The following is a 21,503-nucleotide window of genomic DNA, read 5'->3' as shown; positions in this document are numbered from 1 at the left end:
GCTTTTATCCTTTCGACAGAAACAAGCACAGAATATATCAGCACAGACAATTAAGGTTTGGCAAAATGATAAGCTGATGAAACTGAGGTCCTGTGGTAGGAAATGCTGATCACTGTATATAATGGGTAACAAACAGTCTTTCTCCTTTGTTCTAGAAATTGTGTCATGCAATCCTGTCTATGCCAGGGAATTTCACAGGGAGAAAATGGTGTTCGCATGCACATTTTGGATAAGTGATGCTTTTATGGATGAGCAAAAAAGTACTCTACAGCCAAACAGATAGAGCAAAGTGTCTATGCATCTTTGCAAAGAGGGATACGCTTTGTCCTGTTTCATATAATGCTATGCAGCAGGCTAAAATTGTAAAAAATAAGCAAGCTGCACCAAGACAGGTTTGCAAAGCCATACAGAAGGTCAGTGTTGGGTGGTAATGATATGGAAATCAGCTTGGATCATGGGCATAAATGAGGTCTGTGATGCAAAACTGGGCAGTAATAGGATCCAGTATTAGGGTCAGGCAGGTGTGAAAATACTGGTGATGAAAATCTGAAAATAAATAATTTAAGATTCATGGGGCAAAATGCAATGACTTCTGTAGACACGGTAATTGTACCAGGGAAGAAAAGTATTTTCCCCTTTGTGACTTTTTGCCCTCCATTCAGTCACATAAATCCATGGGTTCAAAGGTTTGGTTTTGGCTTACCAGGCAGTGCAGAAATTCTGATAAAGGCTTAGTAGCTATTAAACTTTTATAGGCTTGCAGCCTTGTGGTTGAAGAGACAGTAATTGCGTTTTTCTCTTGGGGATGGGATTCCAATTAAGTCGGTGTTGCTCAGTGTTAGAATTCCACCCTTACAGGTTGCTAAGTGTGTGAATTTTGTGTTATGGGGAGCTGGACCTTTGCCTCAGCCTAAAAAGTTTCCAAAATTGCTCTTTCCTTTACCTACCTATGCAAAACTCAGTTTCATTTAATGCTCTGATAGTGCTCACTCTAAAATCTGCAAGTGCTGTGTTGATGCTGCTGCAGATCCATCCAGTGGGGGAACAAAATGCAGAGGATGTGGTTTCCCAGAGGTGTTTGGCATTGCCAGCAGTTCCTGTCACTGGAGTCAATCAAAAAAGAGCTGAGGGCTTTATAGAACCTACCTGAAATCCCTGAGTTAAAAGTTTTTTATCCAGTCCTTCAAGCTTTTGACTCCTGGATTTTAGGCAGTTCTATGGCTTATGAGAAGAAAGAGAGGTGGCCCATCTTTGCTTTGATGTCTTCAGTAGAAATCAGCTCCTTTCACCTGAAACTCATGGGTGATTTGTGTAGCTCCCTGAGACTGCTCATAAAGCTAACTTGGTACACCTTTCACTTCCCCCTTGATCCCATAATTACCCTTGAAAGGAGCTGTGACTTAATGATTTATGGCCCAGGCTACCTTCTCTTGCCGTGGGAAGTTAAGCTGTGGATTTCATGGATATCATTGGATATCATCACTAATATCCAGTGGGGAAAAAAATAAAGAAAACCTAGCATGGGAAGACTCCTCCAGGTTTGCTGTCAAAGAGAGCACTGGCTTGCTCTTGGTGGGGTTTTAGGCTGTTCTACTGAAGCCAGTGCTATAAATGAGCCATGCCTATGCCCAGACACTGTGGTGTTATCTGCTTTTTCAGTTGCAGCAGCTTTGTATCCTGCTGCCTGTATGACTCCCACTCCCCATTCTGCATGATCTGCTGAATGTACTTGCTGTGCATCCAGAAAAAGCTGAAATAGATGTTGATGGCTTTTGCTTTTGTTTTATCCCCTGTCCTTTCTTCTTTTGACAGTTTTTTATCATGCTGTTAATTATATTTCTGTTGGAGCTCACTGTTGTGATTCTGTTCTTCGTCTACACCGACAAGGTAAGTCAAATTCTTCATTTTTCTTTCCCCTTCAGCAAATTTATATGCCCCTTTTCCCTATAAATAAATCATGAAGCACTTGGCTTGGTATGCACATCATGCTTCTGTCTTCCTTGAGACACTCCTCTCAGAAGGAGCTCTCTCAGAATGCATAAGCAGCCTGGCAGGACTGTGCTGTCTTGCTTGCTCAAGTGTACAGCTCAAGGTCACAGATACTGCCAAGTGCATCTGTCATTAACAAAAGAAAAGGGAACAAAAACCACACAAAAATGCCCACAAACAAATGCCAAAACACCCCACAAAAAAAGGCAAAAAAGCCAACAAACCTTACTAGGAGCATGTAGGAAGAGATACCCATCAGAGTGAGTTTGATTTTTAAAAATATGTTTATGGTTTAAGAGCCGCATTGATACCATTAAAAAGGGAGTGTCCTCAGCACAGGCAAAGGCATAAAATTCATTATCTTTCCACACTGCTCCTTGCAGCCCATGTGTACTTAGAGCCTTGTGGAAAGCCAGGGTAAATGCATAAAAGTTCAATAAACACAGCTTTTGTTTGTGCTTTCACATTTTCCTTATGTTTTACAATTGTTCCTTCAGTTGTACAAGCAATATTGCCTATTTAAATTTTCTTTACCCCTTTCTTTTAAAAAATCTTACATTAATAAATCCAAAACAAGGGCATAATTGTGTGCTACCTACTTATTCAAAGTCAAAAATCCCTTACAATTGAAGACCGAGGGAACTTAATAATCACAGAGAAGGTGACAAAATTTTACCATGAATTAACATTCATCAGGTACATGAGTGGTAAACACTTTCTTTAAGAATGGAAAGACAACAGCAAAAAAAACAACCCCGAAAACAACACTTGTGTTCATTAATACATAAATTATTAATATAATTAGTAGTATATTAGTGATACAAGTGATTATATATTAGTCATACCAGTGAGTGATTGTCAGATGCACTTCTGAAGGACTTCGAAGAGCTAGGTTCTATAGCATTCTGTAGCTGGAACATGGAATTAACTTGCCAGGTAATTGTAGTAGAAGGGACAATTTAAAATTACTTGTATGCATTATTGGATTCTGAATTACTTGTCAGCTCTTGGCAGAACTCATACAGGAGTAAAGGCATCTACTTAATATGCAATGGGCCTCTAAAACCCAAACACAACACTTGGTTATGTTTAGAAAGAAAATCACTTAGAAAATATTATCATATCATTGTTTAACAGACTTGCCTCACTGTGAATATAATGTTGAGTTTTGGTTACGGAGATGATTAGATGTGTGAGAAAGGTGGAAGAGAGCTGTCATGAAAAGGGATTATGGAGATAACCTAGATTCAGTTTGGGAAATGAAAGAGATTCTCTGCTTAGGAGATTTTACAAAGAGTAATTATAGTAGTTTCTGAAATAATGGCAGATCTAAAATAAAGGCCTGTCCTGAACACAGACGAAATAAATGGAAATGTTTCTATTTTATTAGGTTAATAACCTATTTTATTAGGTTAATGAAATAAATATTTCTTATATTCCAAGTCAGTATCTGGTAGAACTCCTGTTGTTGGCTGTTGAGGCTGATAGATCAGTAAATGTGTGGGTATGAAGGAAAGAAAAGAAACCAATGAAGTATTTTTATTCATAAAGCAGTCAGTGCTGCTAGGTTGACAGTTGTGTCACAGAGAATGTTCATCCTCACCCTTCAGAGGTTAAAACAGTGAAAAAGTATCAAAAGGATTCCCTCCCTCCTTCAGCCTGTTGGTTTGCAGTGGGTTTTATTGATTGTTAATAAAGAGATCAGGAAATTAACTTTCCTCTGACTCACATACTGCAGGAGGTAGTACCCTGCAGTTGTCTGTAAGATCAAAACAGAGTCTAAAATATGGGCTCCAGTTCAAGTGCAGTTTTACTGAGTTAACAAATTGCTGTAGTCTGGGTATTGCAGATGATCAAATTTGAGGCTCTTAATGTTCCTGTATGACTTTAAATCTTATACTGAGGAAATCGATAGTTTGTGTTACACTTGCAGTCCTGCCTACTGCAGACTAAATAAACCACCAGCAGCCTAAAACTAATATTTTCATACAGCGTGCTTAGAGTTTGTGTGCTGGCTTTCCTGATGTGAAAAACAATATTGCCACGTGTGTGGGAAACAGTGAACCCAGACAAGTCCACCACAGTAATTCAGTTCATGTAGATCCTTGGAAAATCAGTGAAGGAATATTCTACACTGACACTTGTCCATCAGAAGAAAGTAGGGTTAGTTTTGTGTGCAGGAGAAAAGGGCTCTGCAGATGATCACTTTGGGCAGTACCAGCCACAGGGAGGGTGTGCATCTGTGTATATGTGGACACAGTGTGTGGGCTCCTGAGCAGTGAAGGAGTCTCTTGGTATCCATTGCTGGGGCTGTTGCTTTGGTGCTGTGTTAGTTACTAAAAAGAATCATGGCAAAAGTTCTTTACAGCTATTCAGTTTTTTGGCACAGGAGTTTTATTTGCTTGCTGTGGAAGGTGTGCCGCTGTGGAGGTGAAGTAGGACTCACAACAGCCTCAACTGACCTGTTCTCAACTGTTCTCATTTGTCAGCTTGGGAGAAGCCCAAAAATTGCCTCTGCCTCTCATTCTAGTGACTTGGTCTTCTCTGAGCTTTTAAGCAGCCAACTTGATCTTATGCCCTAGGATGTCATCTTTTCTTTTCTTGATGCATAAAGATTCATTTTGATCTAATGAGATAGATGCTGCCCTGAAGTTGAAAATTCTTTTTTCTGAGCTGGCTCTCCAGTGTGATGTCGTGAAGAGAGGGGGACTTGGAGAAAGCTCAGGAATCCACAGTGCAGGAAGGAAAAGGGGTAGTGCCTCGTCTCTTGTAACTGCAGTGTGAATTTCCTTGGCAGGGCCTGAGCTCACACCTTGTTCTTCCAACTGTCCTGACTAGTTGTGTTGCAAAATGTGAATCTCATGACTTCTGCAGAAGTGAATATGGGCTGTGATGGAATGCATTCCTGTAGGATGGTTGTCAGGAAAAACCTATAGCCCTTTTGTTTTGTCCTGGCTGTTCCCAAAGCAGCAGAGGGACTCGTTCATAGGCTGTGTTCAGCTCAGTGTGAGCACCTGAGGCACCTGGAAACTCCTGTGGGCATTTGCACACATTCATATACAAGTTCCTAAAGCTGGCTTTTAATTTTTTGAGGTCAGAAGTACCAGCCCAAGAGACTGGGTACTGAATGGACTTGGTGTGATTATGAGAACTAAGGCAGGTTGATATCATTACTGAGTGCAGTATTTTTTCAGGCTACATTTATGTCCCCATTTGAAGCAGTTCAAGCTCCAGTGACATTTCTGGAGTTATGTGGATGGTTATGTGCATGGCTACCTATCTATAGGCAGAATATTCTCTTTAGTATGTTTTATTTTGATTCCATCAATGGAGAGCAACATTTGGCGTTTTTATACGTTTGACATTTCTGTATGAGGCTCCGTGTGTATTTATAACAGATCCACAGAGTACTGAGAGGGCTAACCTTAATTTTATTGTGATAAGGGGAAAGCAGCAGAGCCCTATCTTGTCAGAGGTTGGATACTCATATTTCTCAACACTAGATTGGATCCTGCTAGAATGTAAATTATGCTAATAAAATGCACAGTCTTGTACTAGTTTTAACTTGTATAATCCTCCTGGTTTTAGTGTCTGTATTTATTTTTACTGTGATGGTTCTCCTGGAAGCATAGAAAAAGGAAAGTCCATATTTACTTTTTTGCAGCTGTAATAGGTGGGTTTTTTCAGTAGACGTCTGCATTTTATATGATTTACAGACAGAGCTGTGTAATACCCACAAATGAAAGAACATAATCAAACCACCAGAATGTGGGGCTGGCTTTTGTGTGCATTGTGTTTGGTGGGGGAGGGGGGAGAAGGCTGAAGTTGTTGGGTTTTTGTTTTGTTTTGTTTTTCTTATTTTTAAATGTCCAACATAACATGCAGCATAAGTAACACAAGTCAGGAAAGAACAAAAGCACTGAAGAATCACTGATTATGATATTTGATTATGGGAGCAGTTACTGCTATTGGCAACTTGAAGTTAAGATGAGAATTTTCAATAAAGATTAGGCCATTAACTCACTTGGGTCCCTGTGAAAATTACAGCCTAAATTCCATGCCTGCTTAGCTGTGTTGAAAATGGCCCACAGAATAGCCCACAGAGGATTGAAAAATAATGGGTACTTCTGTTTTTCATGAAATGTGTGAAAATGTTCTTGTTTTCCATGCTGCTCCAATATAGCTTTTGCTGCTATCTTATAAAAATATATTCTGCAGATTGATGCATTTCTTGCTTTGTTTCTGAAAAGAAATTGAAAATTGTTTTAATTCCTGATTGATATTTTGCCTCATCCCATACAAAGACAGCAGGCTGGAATTTAGTAGAATGATTTCAAGTACAGCTCAGCCCTCACAACCTCTTACACATTTGGCTTTAGAAAATGGAAAAACAGAATCTCTTCCACTTGCTGCACTCATGAACTGTTGCTCACAGAAATGATCAGATCCTGCTGAGCTGCTCACTGGTGTGAGGGAGGGACTCACAAAAACCTGATGGAATTATTCATATATAAACTTTAGTTCAAGTCTACTGCAGAGACTTGTTCTCATTGGGCTTCTGTCAAGAGAACTTAAAAGTTTTCCATGTTTGCATTTGACAGTGCAGCAGAAATGTCTCCTCGGGTAATGAAGTGCCTCATGTTCCCAGTCAGCACAGCCCACAGGCTGTCCAAAATGCACACACAGGGCATGTTAACATTGCTGAAAGTGGGCAAACAGAGCCTAAAGTGAAGAGACAAGATCACCCAAACTGTATGCAGTTTAGAGATGGTCTTAAGTTATTGGAAAGCAACAGGCTGTGGAAAATCCTGTGAAACCAGCAGAATGGTCCGTGCACCTCTGTTCAGTCAGGTGGCCCTTTTCTAGCAGTGTTTCTCCATCAGCATTTGACTTTACCTACACCATCCCCTTCTCACTTCTGGAACTCTTGAGTGATGGTAGAATTATTGGGTGCCTGTATCCTCCTTTGCCACAGTGAACAGGGCTGTTCTTGCTCCTCTGCAGGGCTGAGATAATTTCAGAACAGAATCTGTGTGGATAGTGTGTGCACTTGTCAGCATGCAGGGCAGGCTCTCTAGAGGACAAGGGCAGTTTGAACTCTCTTTGGTATTTCTGTGAGGATGTGCCAGTCCTGGCATATGTATGCAATGGTTTCTGAGCAGTCTGTGTGTTAATGCTTTATTTTCCAGTTAAAGTTCCGTTTGGTTTGTTTGTAAAAGACCTTTAAAATTATTAGGTCCACCAATCAAGCAGTTCCTGGCATATACCTGCTCTCTGGCGGTGTTGTGGAATTTGGGTTTTGCAGTGAGTGCTGACATGGCCAGAAGCTGTTTTTCAGGATCAACAGCAGTAGCAGTGTGGGCAGATGTGGAGGGATCTATAGATTGCCTCCTGGATGGTGATGCACTGCAATTATTGCTCTTTGAGTCAGGTGTTTTAGCTCTGGTCAAGTATTTTATTTCTCTAATGCAAAATAATGTTATATAAATGGTGGTATAAAGTAAGAAAAGACTGAAGTGTCTCTGTGGTTTATTTTACTTGGTAATAAGCTTAATTTTAACTAGTTTATTAGCATTTCAGTACTGGTGTCCCACAATAGGGAGTTGCAGAAATTTCATCAAAAGAATTTAATTATAGCCAATTTACTTTGGCTTCTTTTCAGCACAGCAGTCAGGCATAGGTTTAAATCTCTCCCTGTTCAGCACATAACCTAAGTGCATGCTTGAACCCATGTGACTGATTTAATCATATGCTCAAGTCTTGTTAAAGTTGATTTGTACCTTATGGGTCTTTAAAAGAAATAATGCTAGGAAAACGCTAATGACAGCAAAGAATTCTGGGGTGTGTAAAGAGGCATCGCATCTTTCATTCCATATGGAATTTAGTGAAAAATAACGAATGCTTGCTTTAAAGCATTAGTGGTTAGCTTTTTCCATTTGTTTTGAAAAGATTTCCATTTAGTATCTTGAACACATCACTTTAACCTTTTTTAGGCAGGAGGAGATGAGGGGCATGGAATCTATTTGCCTGTGCAACTGAAAAAAACAAACACACCAAAGGAAATCCCGGTAGTTTCACTAATTCATTTGTCTAAGTAGGACTTCACTGAAAGTGCACTTCCAAAATGTTATTAACAGGCTTGTTGAAGGATAGGAAGTATTGATGAAAAGAATTAAGTGCATACTCAGAAATAGGTGTATTTAGAAACAATAGCTGCAGATAAAATGCATTAGGGCTCCCCGTTGGGAACTCTCGATCAATGGTTGATCAAGGCCTAATTGATTTCTTGAATAAAATGTTAGCAGGGGAGTAGGTGCAGGGAAGGGAAAATCAAACTCTCCTAAATTAAGCTCCATGCCTAACACAAATACCCTTTGTAAAGATCAGATAATGCAGCAGCCTGCCTTCTCTTTATGCCTCCTGTCTTCCTACTTTGGCTGAGTTCAGAAATGAGGATGAAGGTGGGTGTCTCATCCTTGGCAGCGTGGATTTGTGCTCATACTGCAGTAAGCTCAGCATTTTCCACAGTGTCCGAGTGCACAGGAATAGTGGTTTTTTCTCAGGAGAAATCCAGTCCTGACCTCCACCCTGGCTAACTGGGATATTAATTCCCCTATCAGTATGGATGAATCAGACACAGTTGTTGCTGCTATTGTGCCTGACTTAAAGCCAGCTGGATCTATAGTTTATTTCCTGACATCCCTAAATCCATCTAAGGGTTTCCTGATAAGTATTTGGTAATATATCAGTCTACAGCAGGAAGAGATGTAATTGGGCCTCCTTCTTGCTAGTTTGCAATCTTTAATTGCAGGTAAATTCATGATCTCAGGAGCATGTCAAATTATGTCTTTGTTGTGGAGGACTTCTACAATGATCTGTTTCCCACACCTCAAGTTTCAGGTTTCATAGTAGACAAAATATAAGTGGTGCAGATCTTCAACCAGCTTCTCCCAAGAAAGACCCTGGCATACAGTAGTGGTGGTTTTTAAATACTTTGCACATCTGTTTGCTTTTCATCAATCCCTTAAAGGGCATTACAAGAGGTGAGTAGTTCAATTCTGCTTTTGCTGACTGGGAGAAGTGATGTTAAAGGCCAGTCCTGAGGATGCAGCATATCTTAGGGAATGTGTAGTGCTCTCATGTCTGAATTAATGGAAAGGGACCTTACTGTTCCACGAGACAGGTTTTTACTCAGTTTTGACTCAGATGTGGTCACATAAGAAGCCATTTCAGCATCTGGGTGGATCTGGAACTGAGTGCACGCCAGTGTTGAGTACTGACAGAGGTGGAGTGAGCAGCACTGGGTTACACACACCTCATCAACATCAGCTGTAGCTGGTACCTGACCCCAGCTTGCTTCTCTTATGGCACTGGTTTTATACAATTTTATTTGACAAAGGGAAGAATAGCAGAAGGGGAAAAGAATGGTTTAGAAAGGTGATAAAATAAATAATTAAGGCAGCTTTAGGCATTTAAATACAGGCAACATCAAATGCTGAGGGATGACTGAGGTTGTATATTGAAACAGACAGCACATTTTTTATTCATTCTATGAACATTTTTGATGTGTCACAATGTATATCAGGCAACATTAGAAAATGACAGTAAACTAAATGCTTAACATTTTTTACATATTAGAAAAAGAGAGGGGAAGATGACTTTTTGTGTTATCAGACTGTAAGCAGGCCAATAGTATATAGTCCCTGTCTTGAATTTGTCAGCTGCAGTTGAAGAGTGATCAGCTAGGCTGACCACTTTATTAGGCATAATTTGCAGCTGAGGTTTCTTCAACTCCTTCCTTTGATTTAACTCAGCAGTGGTCCAGCAGTGGTAGGCTGACACAGGGATCTGTTGAACAGCAGCTTCAAACCATTACCAGTTATGGGTTCTCTTAAGGCTGGAGTGTGTTGACTTCAAGACCAAATCATGCTCAGGGACTTTGTATTACCCGAACTCCCTGATACCTCCAAGGCTTCTCATTGGAAATATCACTGCACTGCAAGGTGGTGTAGTCTTTTCCACTGATAGTTTTGTGGGTTGAATTCTTGCTGTGAAGTTCAGGCATAAGGAAAGAGGTTAAGCAACTTTCTGGATACCAGCCATTGCACCTTTTGAAATATATTCCCCAGACTTACAAAACCAGCATAATCAATAGTGATTACCAATCAGTGGTCAGTGATGCCTGCTTGCTGAAATAGTGTTTAATATGAACAAATAATCTTTAATCATTTCGGGTCTTGGGCTCCCTGAACCTGTGTGCAACAAAATCCCCGACTGACTTGACAGCAGGAAGTGACTAAGCTGGAAGACAGAGTAGATGTTGTGTAAAGGGATATGTCTTGACAAGGAGCAGAGTAAGAGCTTTATTTAGCATTTTCTGAGTGCACACATTTCTTACTTGACATGTACAGTGCCTCTGATAATTTGGATGATAGAAATATATAATATATGGCATTAGCAACGAGTGAGGCTTGTGCAAAAATTGTTTTAACCATGGCACAATCTTAATTCATTTTATTGTACTGCAGTCATTTTGTGTACCCTCTTGAATGCCTTTAAATTGCAGGGAAGTCATTCCTGAGAAAAGAGAATTTTCAGAGAACCTGTTCTTGTCAAAACCCAAATACTCCCCTGCTCCTGCTACTAATTGTCTTTGATACAATTTCTTAATGAGTTAATTTCTGTGGTAGCTTATGGAATTATTACACAACAATATATGTTTTTACTTTCTTGCTTTCTCCATTTTGCACTTAACTGCCATAATCCAAGGGTGATGTTGTTCTCCCAGACGTTTTTGCCATCTGCACCTTGCCTCTGAACCACAGGAAAGCAGAACAATACATGTCATCTCCTTCAGCAGTGCTGATGTTGCCTCGGTTGACAAAGTCCTAACCTCAGCATTTAGGAAACCTTTTCAGAGGTCACCTTGAAGGGCATATTGAAGTGCAAACTGAATTGCATGTTAAATTGGTAAATTATGTAAATAAAGGAAAATGGAAAGGCTACAAAAGATCATTGAAGATATTTGAGGAACTACTAAAAGTCTTTATCTAGAGATCTATTGAAAGCAGTAATTCACAAAGCATGTAATATTTTGATTAAGAACCAGATGTTTGTCAGATTTATCACACAAGACATCTAGTTTTTCTTTTAAAAATTCAGGACCAAAGGAGTTGCAACAAGATTTGCATTAATCAAAATGGTTTCACGGATATTTAAGAGTTGTGAATAGAATCAACACTACTCTCTTTGCAACAAGCACACCCAAGGAAATGTCCTGTAGATTTCTTTCAGGTCCACCTTTTTTCTCTGTGAATAGAAAATGCATTGTAGTTGGCACAAAAGCAGCTGGATCTGTGCAAACAAAGAGAATAAATGGTTTTTTCAAGGTCGGTCAGCTTGGGAGGGAAAAAAACAAAACAAAAAAAATCTTTTCTTTTGAGGACTGTGAAGAAAATGGGGAGAATGTCCTGCATACCTTGACGTGGGACTGATGTTTAAGTAAATGTCAGCAGAATGCTGTTGCTGTTGCTGCTGCCACCACTGCATGTGACCATTCAGCAGCCAGGTGTGGCTTCCCAGGGCTGGGTGTTCTGCTGGAAGCCTGCTTGCTGCTGGCTTTGACACTGATTTATGCACAGATGGCAGGGGCAGCTCTTCCATACTGACTGTTATCACTGAGAGCTGTGAGGATTGCTTCTCCCACTGCCTGCCCTAAGTGTTCTCTCTTTCAGCTCTGCTCTTGGAGGTGTCAGTTTGCATGTGAGAGCTGCAGTGAGAGGTGATTAGATGAGTAAGACCAGGACACTGGGACTGCTGCTGGATATCACAGTTTTGCCATATCCACTTAAAGCCTTTTAGGAATTCATGTGCACAGTGCAGTGTCACATGTCAGCCCAGAATGAATGCACAAGTCACCACTTTGTATATGGTAAAATCCTGCCCTAAGCAAAGTCAGTGGGAGCTGCCTGTTTTCTTTCATGATGCTATTATCCTCAATTTTAGTATTTTTAAATCTCTTTCCCACTTCCCAAGTTGATCCAAATAATGCTCACTTGAGTGTGTGGAATGATGTATTCCAGTGCGGTAGGAGATCTCCCTGCCTGGAAGCTGCAATGATCAGGGAGTTTTGTTCTCAAACATAATGTCTTAATCTTGCAGAATACGCAGCATATGTGGGATGCTGTTGTCTGCTAAGAAATTGGTTGAATTTTGGCTACAGAAAGATAACACATTTCCAAAAGAAATTGAATTAATGAAATATACATTCCACTGGATGTTAATTTCCTAATCTCTGCTGCCGCAACTTGGATTTTCCATGCATGTTCTCAGTGGCTGTGCAGCATCCATGCTAGGGTATGGAATTGCAGAATCATTTCGTTTAGGAGGGACTTACTGAGATGTGGTAGTCCAAACCCCTCTTCAACAGTGAGAGCAGGCTGTCCAGGGCTGTGTCCAGGTGGGTTTTGACTATCTCAACAGATGGAGGCTCCACAAACTCTCTGGGCAACTAGTTGCAGTGTTGGGCAACTCTCACAGTTCCCTTGTTTGCATTTCTGCCTCGTGGTCAGCTTAATGTCCACGAATTCCCCAAGGTCTTTCTCTGCAGAGCTACAGGCATCAAAAGCTATATAAAGGCGAGGGAAACAACATCCACTGTTTCCCCTCACCCACAGAGCTGGTTGCCGTGTTTTGGAAAACTGTCACATTAGTTGTGATGTCCCCTTGGTAAACCCATTCTGACTGCTCCCAGTTGTCTTCCTCTCCTTCAGGAGTTTGGAGTGGGTTTCCAGGATCAGTTGCTCTGTCCCCTTCCCAGGGATGGAGGTCAGAATTTCAAGCCTGTAGCTCCTGGGTCTTGATTGCCCATGTCGAAGATTGGAGTGGTATTTTCTCTCTTCCAATGTTCAAGAACTCTCCAGCCTCTCATGGGACAGAGTCCTCTCTTGTCATGTATGATATTGGCATTTCTTGTTCAGAACTTTCCACCGTTGTGCTGGCAAAACAACATCCCAAGTGTAATGCCTGCCAGGGCAATACATATTCTGGAGCAGATGAAATATTTATCTGTTAACACTCCCATTTCAGCCTTTTTGTCTCATTCTGGGTATTAATTTTGGGCATCTGCTGCAACTAGTCATCACTTTTCACAGAAATTATGGAAATTGAGTGTATCTGAAATCTGCACATCTACCAACCATTTGACTTCGTTTCTTTGGTTTTATGGTAATTTGTTGAAGGCATATAATGGCAAAAGCTTTCCAATAACAAAATGCTCCCACTGGTACATACCATAAGTTTGAAGTGATTAGACAAAAGGAGAATACTTGAATTAAAATTTAACATGCGACTTAAGGCTTTTCCTCAGTGATGCTTACTGAAATGACTGCTTTTCCAATTAGGCTTTGACTGTCAATTACTTGGAATTACTTTTTAAAAAGTACTTTGAATTCCTGGAATATGCTTGATATCAAACTGCTAAGGGGGCAGCAGGGAGAGACTTCATTCCACATCATGGTGGAATTTTGAGGATTTAATATATCCTTTTTCCACATGCATGTTTATTAGATTTTGTGACTGGTTATAGTTCTATTTTTATATTCATCTTTAAGTATCAGCTAGTGCTATGTATGGTAAAATGGAGAATTTGGATTTTTACTTTCCCATAATTAGTGAGACTATGCAAATTCCATAGGAGTGGAATTCTGGATTCCTGAGGTTCCTTGCTCCAGATCCAGGGCAGCTCCTAGCACACTTCTCAGACACCTCAGAACTGTCAACATTACTGTGTAGCATTTTGAGGAGGTTGGATCAGGCTCTGAGATGCACAACTCTACTCCCTGCTTGATCTAGGAATAGGTATGAGAGACTTTTCTGATCCAAAGGCATTCTTCTCCCCATTCCAGGCATGTTTTCAGCAATGTTCTGCTGGAGTAGCTGGCCATTTGGAGTAAATCTGTTTGCTGTGTGCCTGGGGCAGCTGTATTCTTCCCTGAGAGGCTGGAGTGACGCTCTCAAGTGACTTGTGGTATGACCGGGTGTGGATTTGCCTGTCAGTGGTCCCTGCTATGTTCTGTGTATCAGGTAGATGCCAACAAGCCAGGTTTGGAGGTGGACATAGGAACCTTTTTCACATGTTTTATAAAGCAGTTTCAGTGCAGATGAATAACATATTTTAAATCATAGAGTGTATATGGAGCTTTTTTCTGGCCTCAGCACAATGCCATGCACTGGTATAGTCTGAGGGGTCACTTGCTAAGTCCTCATCTATTCCACAGCTTTTACGTTTAGAGCTGATACATCTCATTAATTATTTTTTTTAATAGCACATTAAATTCAAGGATTCCAGTATTACTCTTTCTAAGTATTTTTCCATATATACTCTTCTACTGGAGATTAATTTATCAGAGAAGTGTTGAGTAGTCCTGTTCTGTATAGATTTTCTTTTGAAAAGTGGCACATTTAGGGACTGAGAAACAGAGCTGATGAGATGTAGTATTTGAAGCGTGTTTCTTCAGTTACAGAATTATTCTCTTTCTCCTCAAAGACTGTTTGCTTTGTTCAGCTTAGCACCATGAATCCACAATTTAAATAGTTTGAATTAAGAGGATCAAGTTTCTGATCTCTGAAAGCTTGCAATGTCCTGGTTGCTCTAACCTTCCAAGAGAAGAGGACACTGAGAGGTCCCCATGTCAATTCTGGCCTGCCCACCACTTCACCTTCAGTCCTTGAAACAATTTCCCAGTGGGAATTTTAGGTTGCACACTGATAACTTTTGTTCTAATTGAACAGATTTAAGTGGAGTCAGGAAAGCAAGCATTTGACACTTGTTACAGAGGTTGTTTTTAAGTAATTTCTAGGTGCTCTTTGAAGTGGTGGTGGAGTCTGGTAAAAAGAAAAATTAATGCTAAAGGAAAATTATATTTGGCAGATGCTTAAGTACATCCTACATAATAAAAATATGTTTTTAAGCTGAGAGTGATTTGGATGTCTCTCCGTTGTTGACCTGCTTGGAGATAATTCAGAGAGGCTTGAATTTTGAGAGTTCCTGAAAATGCTGGGATGCGGAGTGCCCAGAATCCCTCTCTCATGTCTGCAAGTCATCTCTGAGGTGCAGTGACCCTGAACAGCAGCACAGTAGTGGAACGTGCTTCAGGGCACTGCCCACTGCAGCAACTTGCTTCACAAGGGAAGAATTCCCTGGGTAAGAATGAATCTTAACATTCCCTTTTTTGTGTCCTGTGACCACATTGCTGAGCCTCTCATATTCCCGTTGGAATAGGGTTGTACATGGAGGGTAAAAAATGCCTTCATGTTATTAAGTGTGTTTAGATCACTTCCTTTGTTTTATCAGGAACTGCTGGCTTAACTGGTCATCCATTTCAAGGTGAAATGGAAGAATAAATTAAACAAGGCTTTTATCTCAGCAGGTTTTTATGAAAGTGAGTGGGGAATGGAAGATGGATTGCATTTTATGAAGTAGGAAATTAAATTGTCCTTCCACTCTCTAAGTTAAAAATCCAGGAAAACTCAGGAAATGCTCATTGCTTTCTGGATGTACCAGTGTCCCCCCTCAGACCTGGATTGTCTCAGAACATACAGGAAGGGCTTTAGGATTTAGGAAGGGTGGCAGTATAGGTCTTTTCCTGCAAATAAAGCTATTTCTCCTAAGTGTACTCGGTGCAAGTGAGTTGGTTGCTGTGCAGCAGATTGACCCTGCAGTGCTCTGTGGCTCCACCTCACCCACCCAGGCTTCCTTAAAGGTCCTGCTGAGGGATGAGTCCCCCTGCTCTTCTGACCTCTGCAGTCAGCAGCTCTGGGCACTGGGATTAGGTGGGGACAAAGGGAAGGTTTTATGCTGCTGCCTTTTCTCAGGGAGCACAGAATGCTTTTGCCTCTCCTGCGTCGTGCCTGGGTTGAAGATTGGAGTAGCAGCTGAAGGGATTGAATGAGGGGCTTTACACTTTGCTAGAGATGAATATTAATATGATTGGTCCCCTAGCTGGGAGTGATGTTTCTTACTGGACATTACACAAATTATGGCACAAATGGCTGTTCAGGATTTTCCTGGCTGCATTTGCCCTGTCCCTCTGTCCTAAGGAATGCAGTCCCATGGCCCCAAGTTATTTAAAGTGATTAAAAACTAGCCCCTAGTGAAAGGAGTGATGAGGGGGATTCTTTACTTATTCTCCATTAGTTCTGAGCAAGCTTGACTCATGAATCCTGTAACCTTGGCAGCAAGAGAATCCCCTTTTGCTTCACTATCTGCAAGGAAATGAATTACACAAGCATAGAAATTCATGAACAGTGAATGCTGCAATTAATTTTGTTAAACTCTCTTTATATATTTAGTTTGAGAAGAGGAAGGAAGGAGAAGCTTATCACCAGCTATGAGTCTGAAGCCACAAATCTCACACAGCTTTCACTTTGAGATAAAAATGAATCTATAAGGAATCCAAAACCCTTTTGTTTATTTTATATATTGGAAGAATGAGAAATGATGAAGGCAGTAATGTAAAGTAGTGTTAACATCACAATCCCCATATTGAATTGATTAGCATGGAGGAAACACATTAATAGCTTTTTTATTGCTAGTCTGAAAACTTTATAATAGCATTTATTGAAACAGAATAGAAATGTGAATGGCAGAGCTTTATAAATCTCAGATCATATGTGGTGGCCTAAACAGTGTCTGAAAATGTTTTTTTTAAAGAAGTCCAGACTTTGAAGCTTTCCAGTTTTCCTCATTTAATCTTTCATTTGTACATATTAAGCAAGCAGTCATGGCAGAGGAGAGGCTGGATGTAAAGCTAAATGTATTGAATGTGCAAATTTTTTCTCTTTATGGCCAAAACAGGTGTATGTAAATGTTTCATCAGCACACCCATTAAGTTCCCAGTGGTAAATTTAGCCACAAGCATTTGAGAGGTGCTTACTTTGCATGTAATTTAGAGCTAAAAAAAGAAGTAGGTTTATTTAAAATGCATTACAGTCAGCTTATTTAATATTCTTATTCTCATATATTCTTATTCATTATTTATATATGAAAAATAAATTAGAAAGCCACAGAAATACCCACACAGTTCAAAGTGGTGAGGGTAGTTATTCTGAAATAGGTAAAATCTAGCTTTGCAGACAGGCAGTAATTTCTTGATCATGAGTGAAACAACCTCACTGAAGTCAGAGTGCATCTCCCAGACAGGGTAACCCTGTTATCCTCCATTTTTGAATTGTACCAAATATTCCTAATTTGTCATGTTGTTGCATAGTGCTGCACTGTAGGGAGTTCTAGCTCTGTTTTGTCCTTTTTTCTTACCTTTTCTGTGGGCAGGAAGTGTTAACTTGTGTCACAGCCTCACTTTGCCACAGGTAAGAAGATGCAGGGACTTCTTGTGCATCACCCACCTTTCCATGACAACAGTGCTTTGCACCTCATTTGGAGTTGTGTTTTCTTTGGGAGCTGCACTGATGTCACTTGTGTGTGAAATGCTTTATTTATCACATCTGTTCAAAATGGGGGGCCAAAAATAATAATTGCTGGACAAGGGGAACAATGGTATGGTAAATAAATTGCAGTAAACAGAACTGCTATCTGGAATATAAAAAGAAATAAATCCCTGTCTGTGTAGAAAGCTGCACTGAAGGGAGAGGGCTACAAAGCATGAAGGAGATGCGTTGTGGTAGGATCAGATAGATACAGCCCCTGAAAAGTGTGCTTGGATGCTGTTTGCTTGGAAACTATCTACTTGGTGAAGTGTGGAATAACTACACACTAAATCCTTAAATATGAATAAAAATAGAGTCATCATTTTTCTACTGTTTCAACATGTCCTCAGCCAGAATCAGGGGATTCAGTTTGGTGGGGGTTTAAATATCTGGACTTTCCTGTTGTGTTTTACTTACTTTGCCATGCTTTTGTTTATTCCCTTGCCTTTCATAGGATGGAGTTCTACTGCACCCCATCCTTACAATACCTCTGTAAACAAGAAAAAAACAGAAAGCTTACTCCTTACACTCATTCTTGAGATGAGCTGTATTGCCTTACCCAAGTTTTAGAAGATAATTTTAACAACTTAAAAAACTCTTCATGGATCTGTCAAAGTGACAGGAGAGAGAAAAACTAATTTTTTCCTTCTCTGATTTTTTTCTCCTGGCGAAGCAGTCTTTTGTGGCAAAAAGGAGCACTTCTTTCCATCCTAAACCCTTCCTATCTTGTTTCATCACAAGTCACACTGCATTAGAGTCTTAATGTTTCTATCAATAAATGATGGATTTGCCAATGGTGATTTAAGTTTAAAATTACTTGCGAAAACTTAATGAAGCCTGCAAATCACGAATTAGATCTCAAAGAAATCATCTCTGACAGTAAAAAACTACAGGGCCAACGTAATTTCAAGGGTGGCATTTTTCTCCCCTCTATAAGTTATGTATCAGGGCAAAACAGAGGTGGCTCTGTAGGCATTATTATGAGAGTAATAGCAAATAGCAATTTGTCTCTTGCTGCCAGAGCTTTCTCTTACTGGTGGGTAGTGGGGTGGGTGACATGCTGCTGCAGAAAAAAATTAATCTCTGCCGCTACTAGTTTTTCTGAGTGCCAGTCTGCTTCTTGTCTGTTTAGGTTTGTTTTTTTTTTTTTTTTCATTGGTTTGAATGATGGTTTCTAATCCTACTTCCCAATCTTTGTCCTCATTACCAAACTGCTCAGACTGCTTGTCTGCTGTGGACAAAAATGATACCCTGAAGCTCTCAGCTATTGTATTTTTTAATGAGGTTATATTTTTATAACCCCAAGTCTCCTTTGCAGACTTAAAGTGTCCCTTTTGGCCCCCACTTTGCCTGTGTAGGAGAGGATGCCTGGTGCTGTTTGCAGTTTCATGAGAATTGCTTTTCTCAAAAATGCACGTGGGGGATTTGCTATTGCTTGGAGCATATTCATTTAGTTAATTAGATTTGTGAAAGAAAATTAAAAGTTTCCTGTCCTAAATTCTGGATGTTTAATGCAATTTGCAAATGGTTACAAATATATCTAAAATAGCCAGAAGAGCCATAGTTATCCTGTTGATTCTGTCCTTTCTTTTCCCTCAAATCCAAGGAGGTAAGAGTCGTTAAAGGCTTTCCCTAAAAAGGGGATGGGTGGGCAGAGTGCTTCTACTGGTTCTTTAATAATCTTGCCTATAAACTACTTCTCCTATCTGTTCATTTTGTTTTAGTTGACCCTGCAGATGAACCCTTTTTTCATCAAAATTTGGGTTCATCTTTACTAGTATTAACAATTACATTGGGTGTTTCTGAAATAATGTGTGTTTTTGTGCCCTCACATATCGGTTGTGGAACAGTACTCCAGTGAACCCACAGCTTTCTCAGTTTTGCACTATTTTTTTCTAATTTGTTAAATGATTTTATTTTTCTTCTCCATGTGTCTGCATAAGTTGTCTTGGTGGGAAGAAATTCAGCCCTGGCTGATTAATCTGAGCATTTCTGTTGTCCTGTTTATGTTGTAGAAGGAATGGTGAGCACAATGAGGTTTGTAATTGAAGCTTGTTTCAGTCCTCTAATTTACTCCATGTATGCTGGGTGTCATTTTTCATCTGCAAAGCTGCTTTATGCAAAAGCTGAATATCTGTTACTTCTGATTTGCATGGTTTCAGCTCTATTTCCAAGATTAGATTGTCTGTGACACATTTATCTATCAACAAATTGTTTGTCTACGTGATGAGACATTCCCTGTGGCAAGATGGATACGGTTCTTCACTGCTCAGCCTCCAGGTTACAGCAATTGTGATTCTTGACTGAATGTTTCTTTCACAGACTTCTGTGTGCATTTGGCTCTAAGGCCAGAGGTACCACTAATGTGAAGTTAGCAAAGAAATTATTAGTACTCAGTGAAGTCTGGGGATGTGGCTTTGCAGCCAAAACAATTGGAATCCAGTCCCTGTCCCAAGACTTTCTGTAGTGCTGTTGGAGCCCTCCATGTTTTAGTTGTGTGAATCTCTCGGTGGTGCTGATGAGCCTTGGCTGTGCTGGCAGCAGAGAGCACTGGCACATTTCTCTTTCAGTGGAAATGTCTGTCTGGCATGTTTGCCTGTGGTGTCACATAGCCAGTTTCCCAAAGCTTTTCATCCTCCAGGGGCACTCTGACTCCTGTGGCATTTACATCCCACGTTCTGTCCTGGTGATTCCTGACTCTTTCCTCCTGTCAGATTTGATGCCACTCGATCTTTTGACACAATGGGGTTTGAGAGTTGTGGTTTCCTTTTCACTGTCAATATTCACAGCAATTCCAAGTGATACTGATGGGTTTCACCATTGGTAGTTCTCTTGATGACTTCCACATTTTCCAAAATTCAGAGATAGGGATGCCGACCACTATCCTGACCAGCACTCAGAAGAGCATGTTGGGTTTTTACATCCCAAAGCAGCCCTAGATTGAATTAGAGTCTTCTGAAATTACAGTCAACGTGTTTCTTCTGTTGATTGGAAAGGTAACTGGAGCCTTTTTTTGTTGTTGTTGTTGTGTTTTTCTTCTTCTTGTTTTGTTGTTGGTGGTTTTTTTTTTGGGTTTTGTTGTTTAGGTTTTTTCCTCCATTTGTCTTCACAGATGTGATGGCAGAAATTTCAGCAACACTATGTCAAGAAGTATAGGAATAGGGAAAAGTACCTGATCCTGTATCGCTCTTCTCTATTTTGGAAAAGCTATCATAGATAATGAGATTCTAGCAATTTTTTGACTATTGCATTTTCCAGCAGTCAAGCCCAAGAAAGGTGAAAGTTGGCATAGCAAAGACTTCCCCATCTGTTGTCAGATTCTTGCACAGTGAAGCAGTTCTTGTGTGACCATTTGAGAACTCCTGCTTGTCACAGTTACACAGCTGAGGGGATTTGGTCACTGCCTCTTGTTAAAGTGGTCATGCTTTGTAAAAAAAAAAAAAATATATATATATTAAAATAGAATCCGATGGGGGAAAAAAACCCAAACCAACAACCAAAAAAAGCCAGGCGTATCATAAGAAGTAAATGGTCTTTAGTAATTTTTTGAAGTGCATTTTGATGCTCAGGTGATGGCACTGTATGTCCAGTACTTGTTATTTTGTGAGATTCTGAACAAGTATAAATAGTTTACATAGCAACAGCATCTGTTAAATAGTCCTACCATCAGCCCATGGAGCTATGCCAGTTTCACCAGAGCTGGGAAGCTGCCAGCCTTCACTGGATGAAATCATGCGAGATAACAATGGCAGCGAGGCAGAATGACAAATACAACTCTTTCTTCTTACAGAGCTGGGGGGAGGGGACTTGCCTTTTGTTCTTCAATATTTTAAAACTTTTAGCATAAACAACAAGCCCTCAACATCTTATAATAAATCCTTTTTCAGTAAAAGCCAAAATTCTCGACTACAGTTGCTGGATTCAGTATCTGGAGTATTTTACAAACTCCCATCCAGTATTAGGGGACTTCTCAAAGTACCCCAAAAGCTGGTAGCATTGGTAGAAGTAAAAGGTTGCTTCTTTGGATT

General features: G+C 40.2%; 1 protein-coding gene across 6 annotated transcripts in view; it reads left to right on the top strand.

Annotated features, from left to right (window-relative positions):
* Nucleotides 1-21,503, top strand: part of TSPAN4 (tetraspanin 4) — a 415,983-nt gene that overhangs the window by 365,961 nt on the left and 28,519 nt on the right. For all 6 annotated transcript variants that reach the window (XM_041481225.1, XM_041481228.1, XM_041481227.1 and 3 more), the window contains one exon: nucleotides 1,813-1,887. In XM_041481225.1, the coding sequence (XP_041337159.1) occupies nucleotides 1,813-1,887 (75 nt within the window). The remainder of the gene's footprint in view (nucleotides 1-1,812; nucleotides 1,888-21,503) is intronic.

Source organism: Pyrgilauda ruficollis, unplaced genomic scaffold, assembly GCF_017590135.1.
Source record: "Pyrgilauda ruficollis isolate IOZ18807 unplaced genomic scaffold, ASM1759013v1 scaffold55, whole genome shotgun sequence".
NCBI lineage: Eukaryota > Metazoa > Chordata > Aves > Passeriformes > Passeridae > Pyrgilauda > Pyrgilauda ruficollis.
The sequence above is the reverse complement of the archived record's forward strand: the minus strand, read 5'-3'. Positions and strand labels throughout refer to the sequence as shown.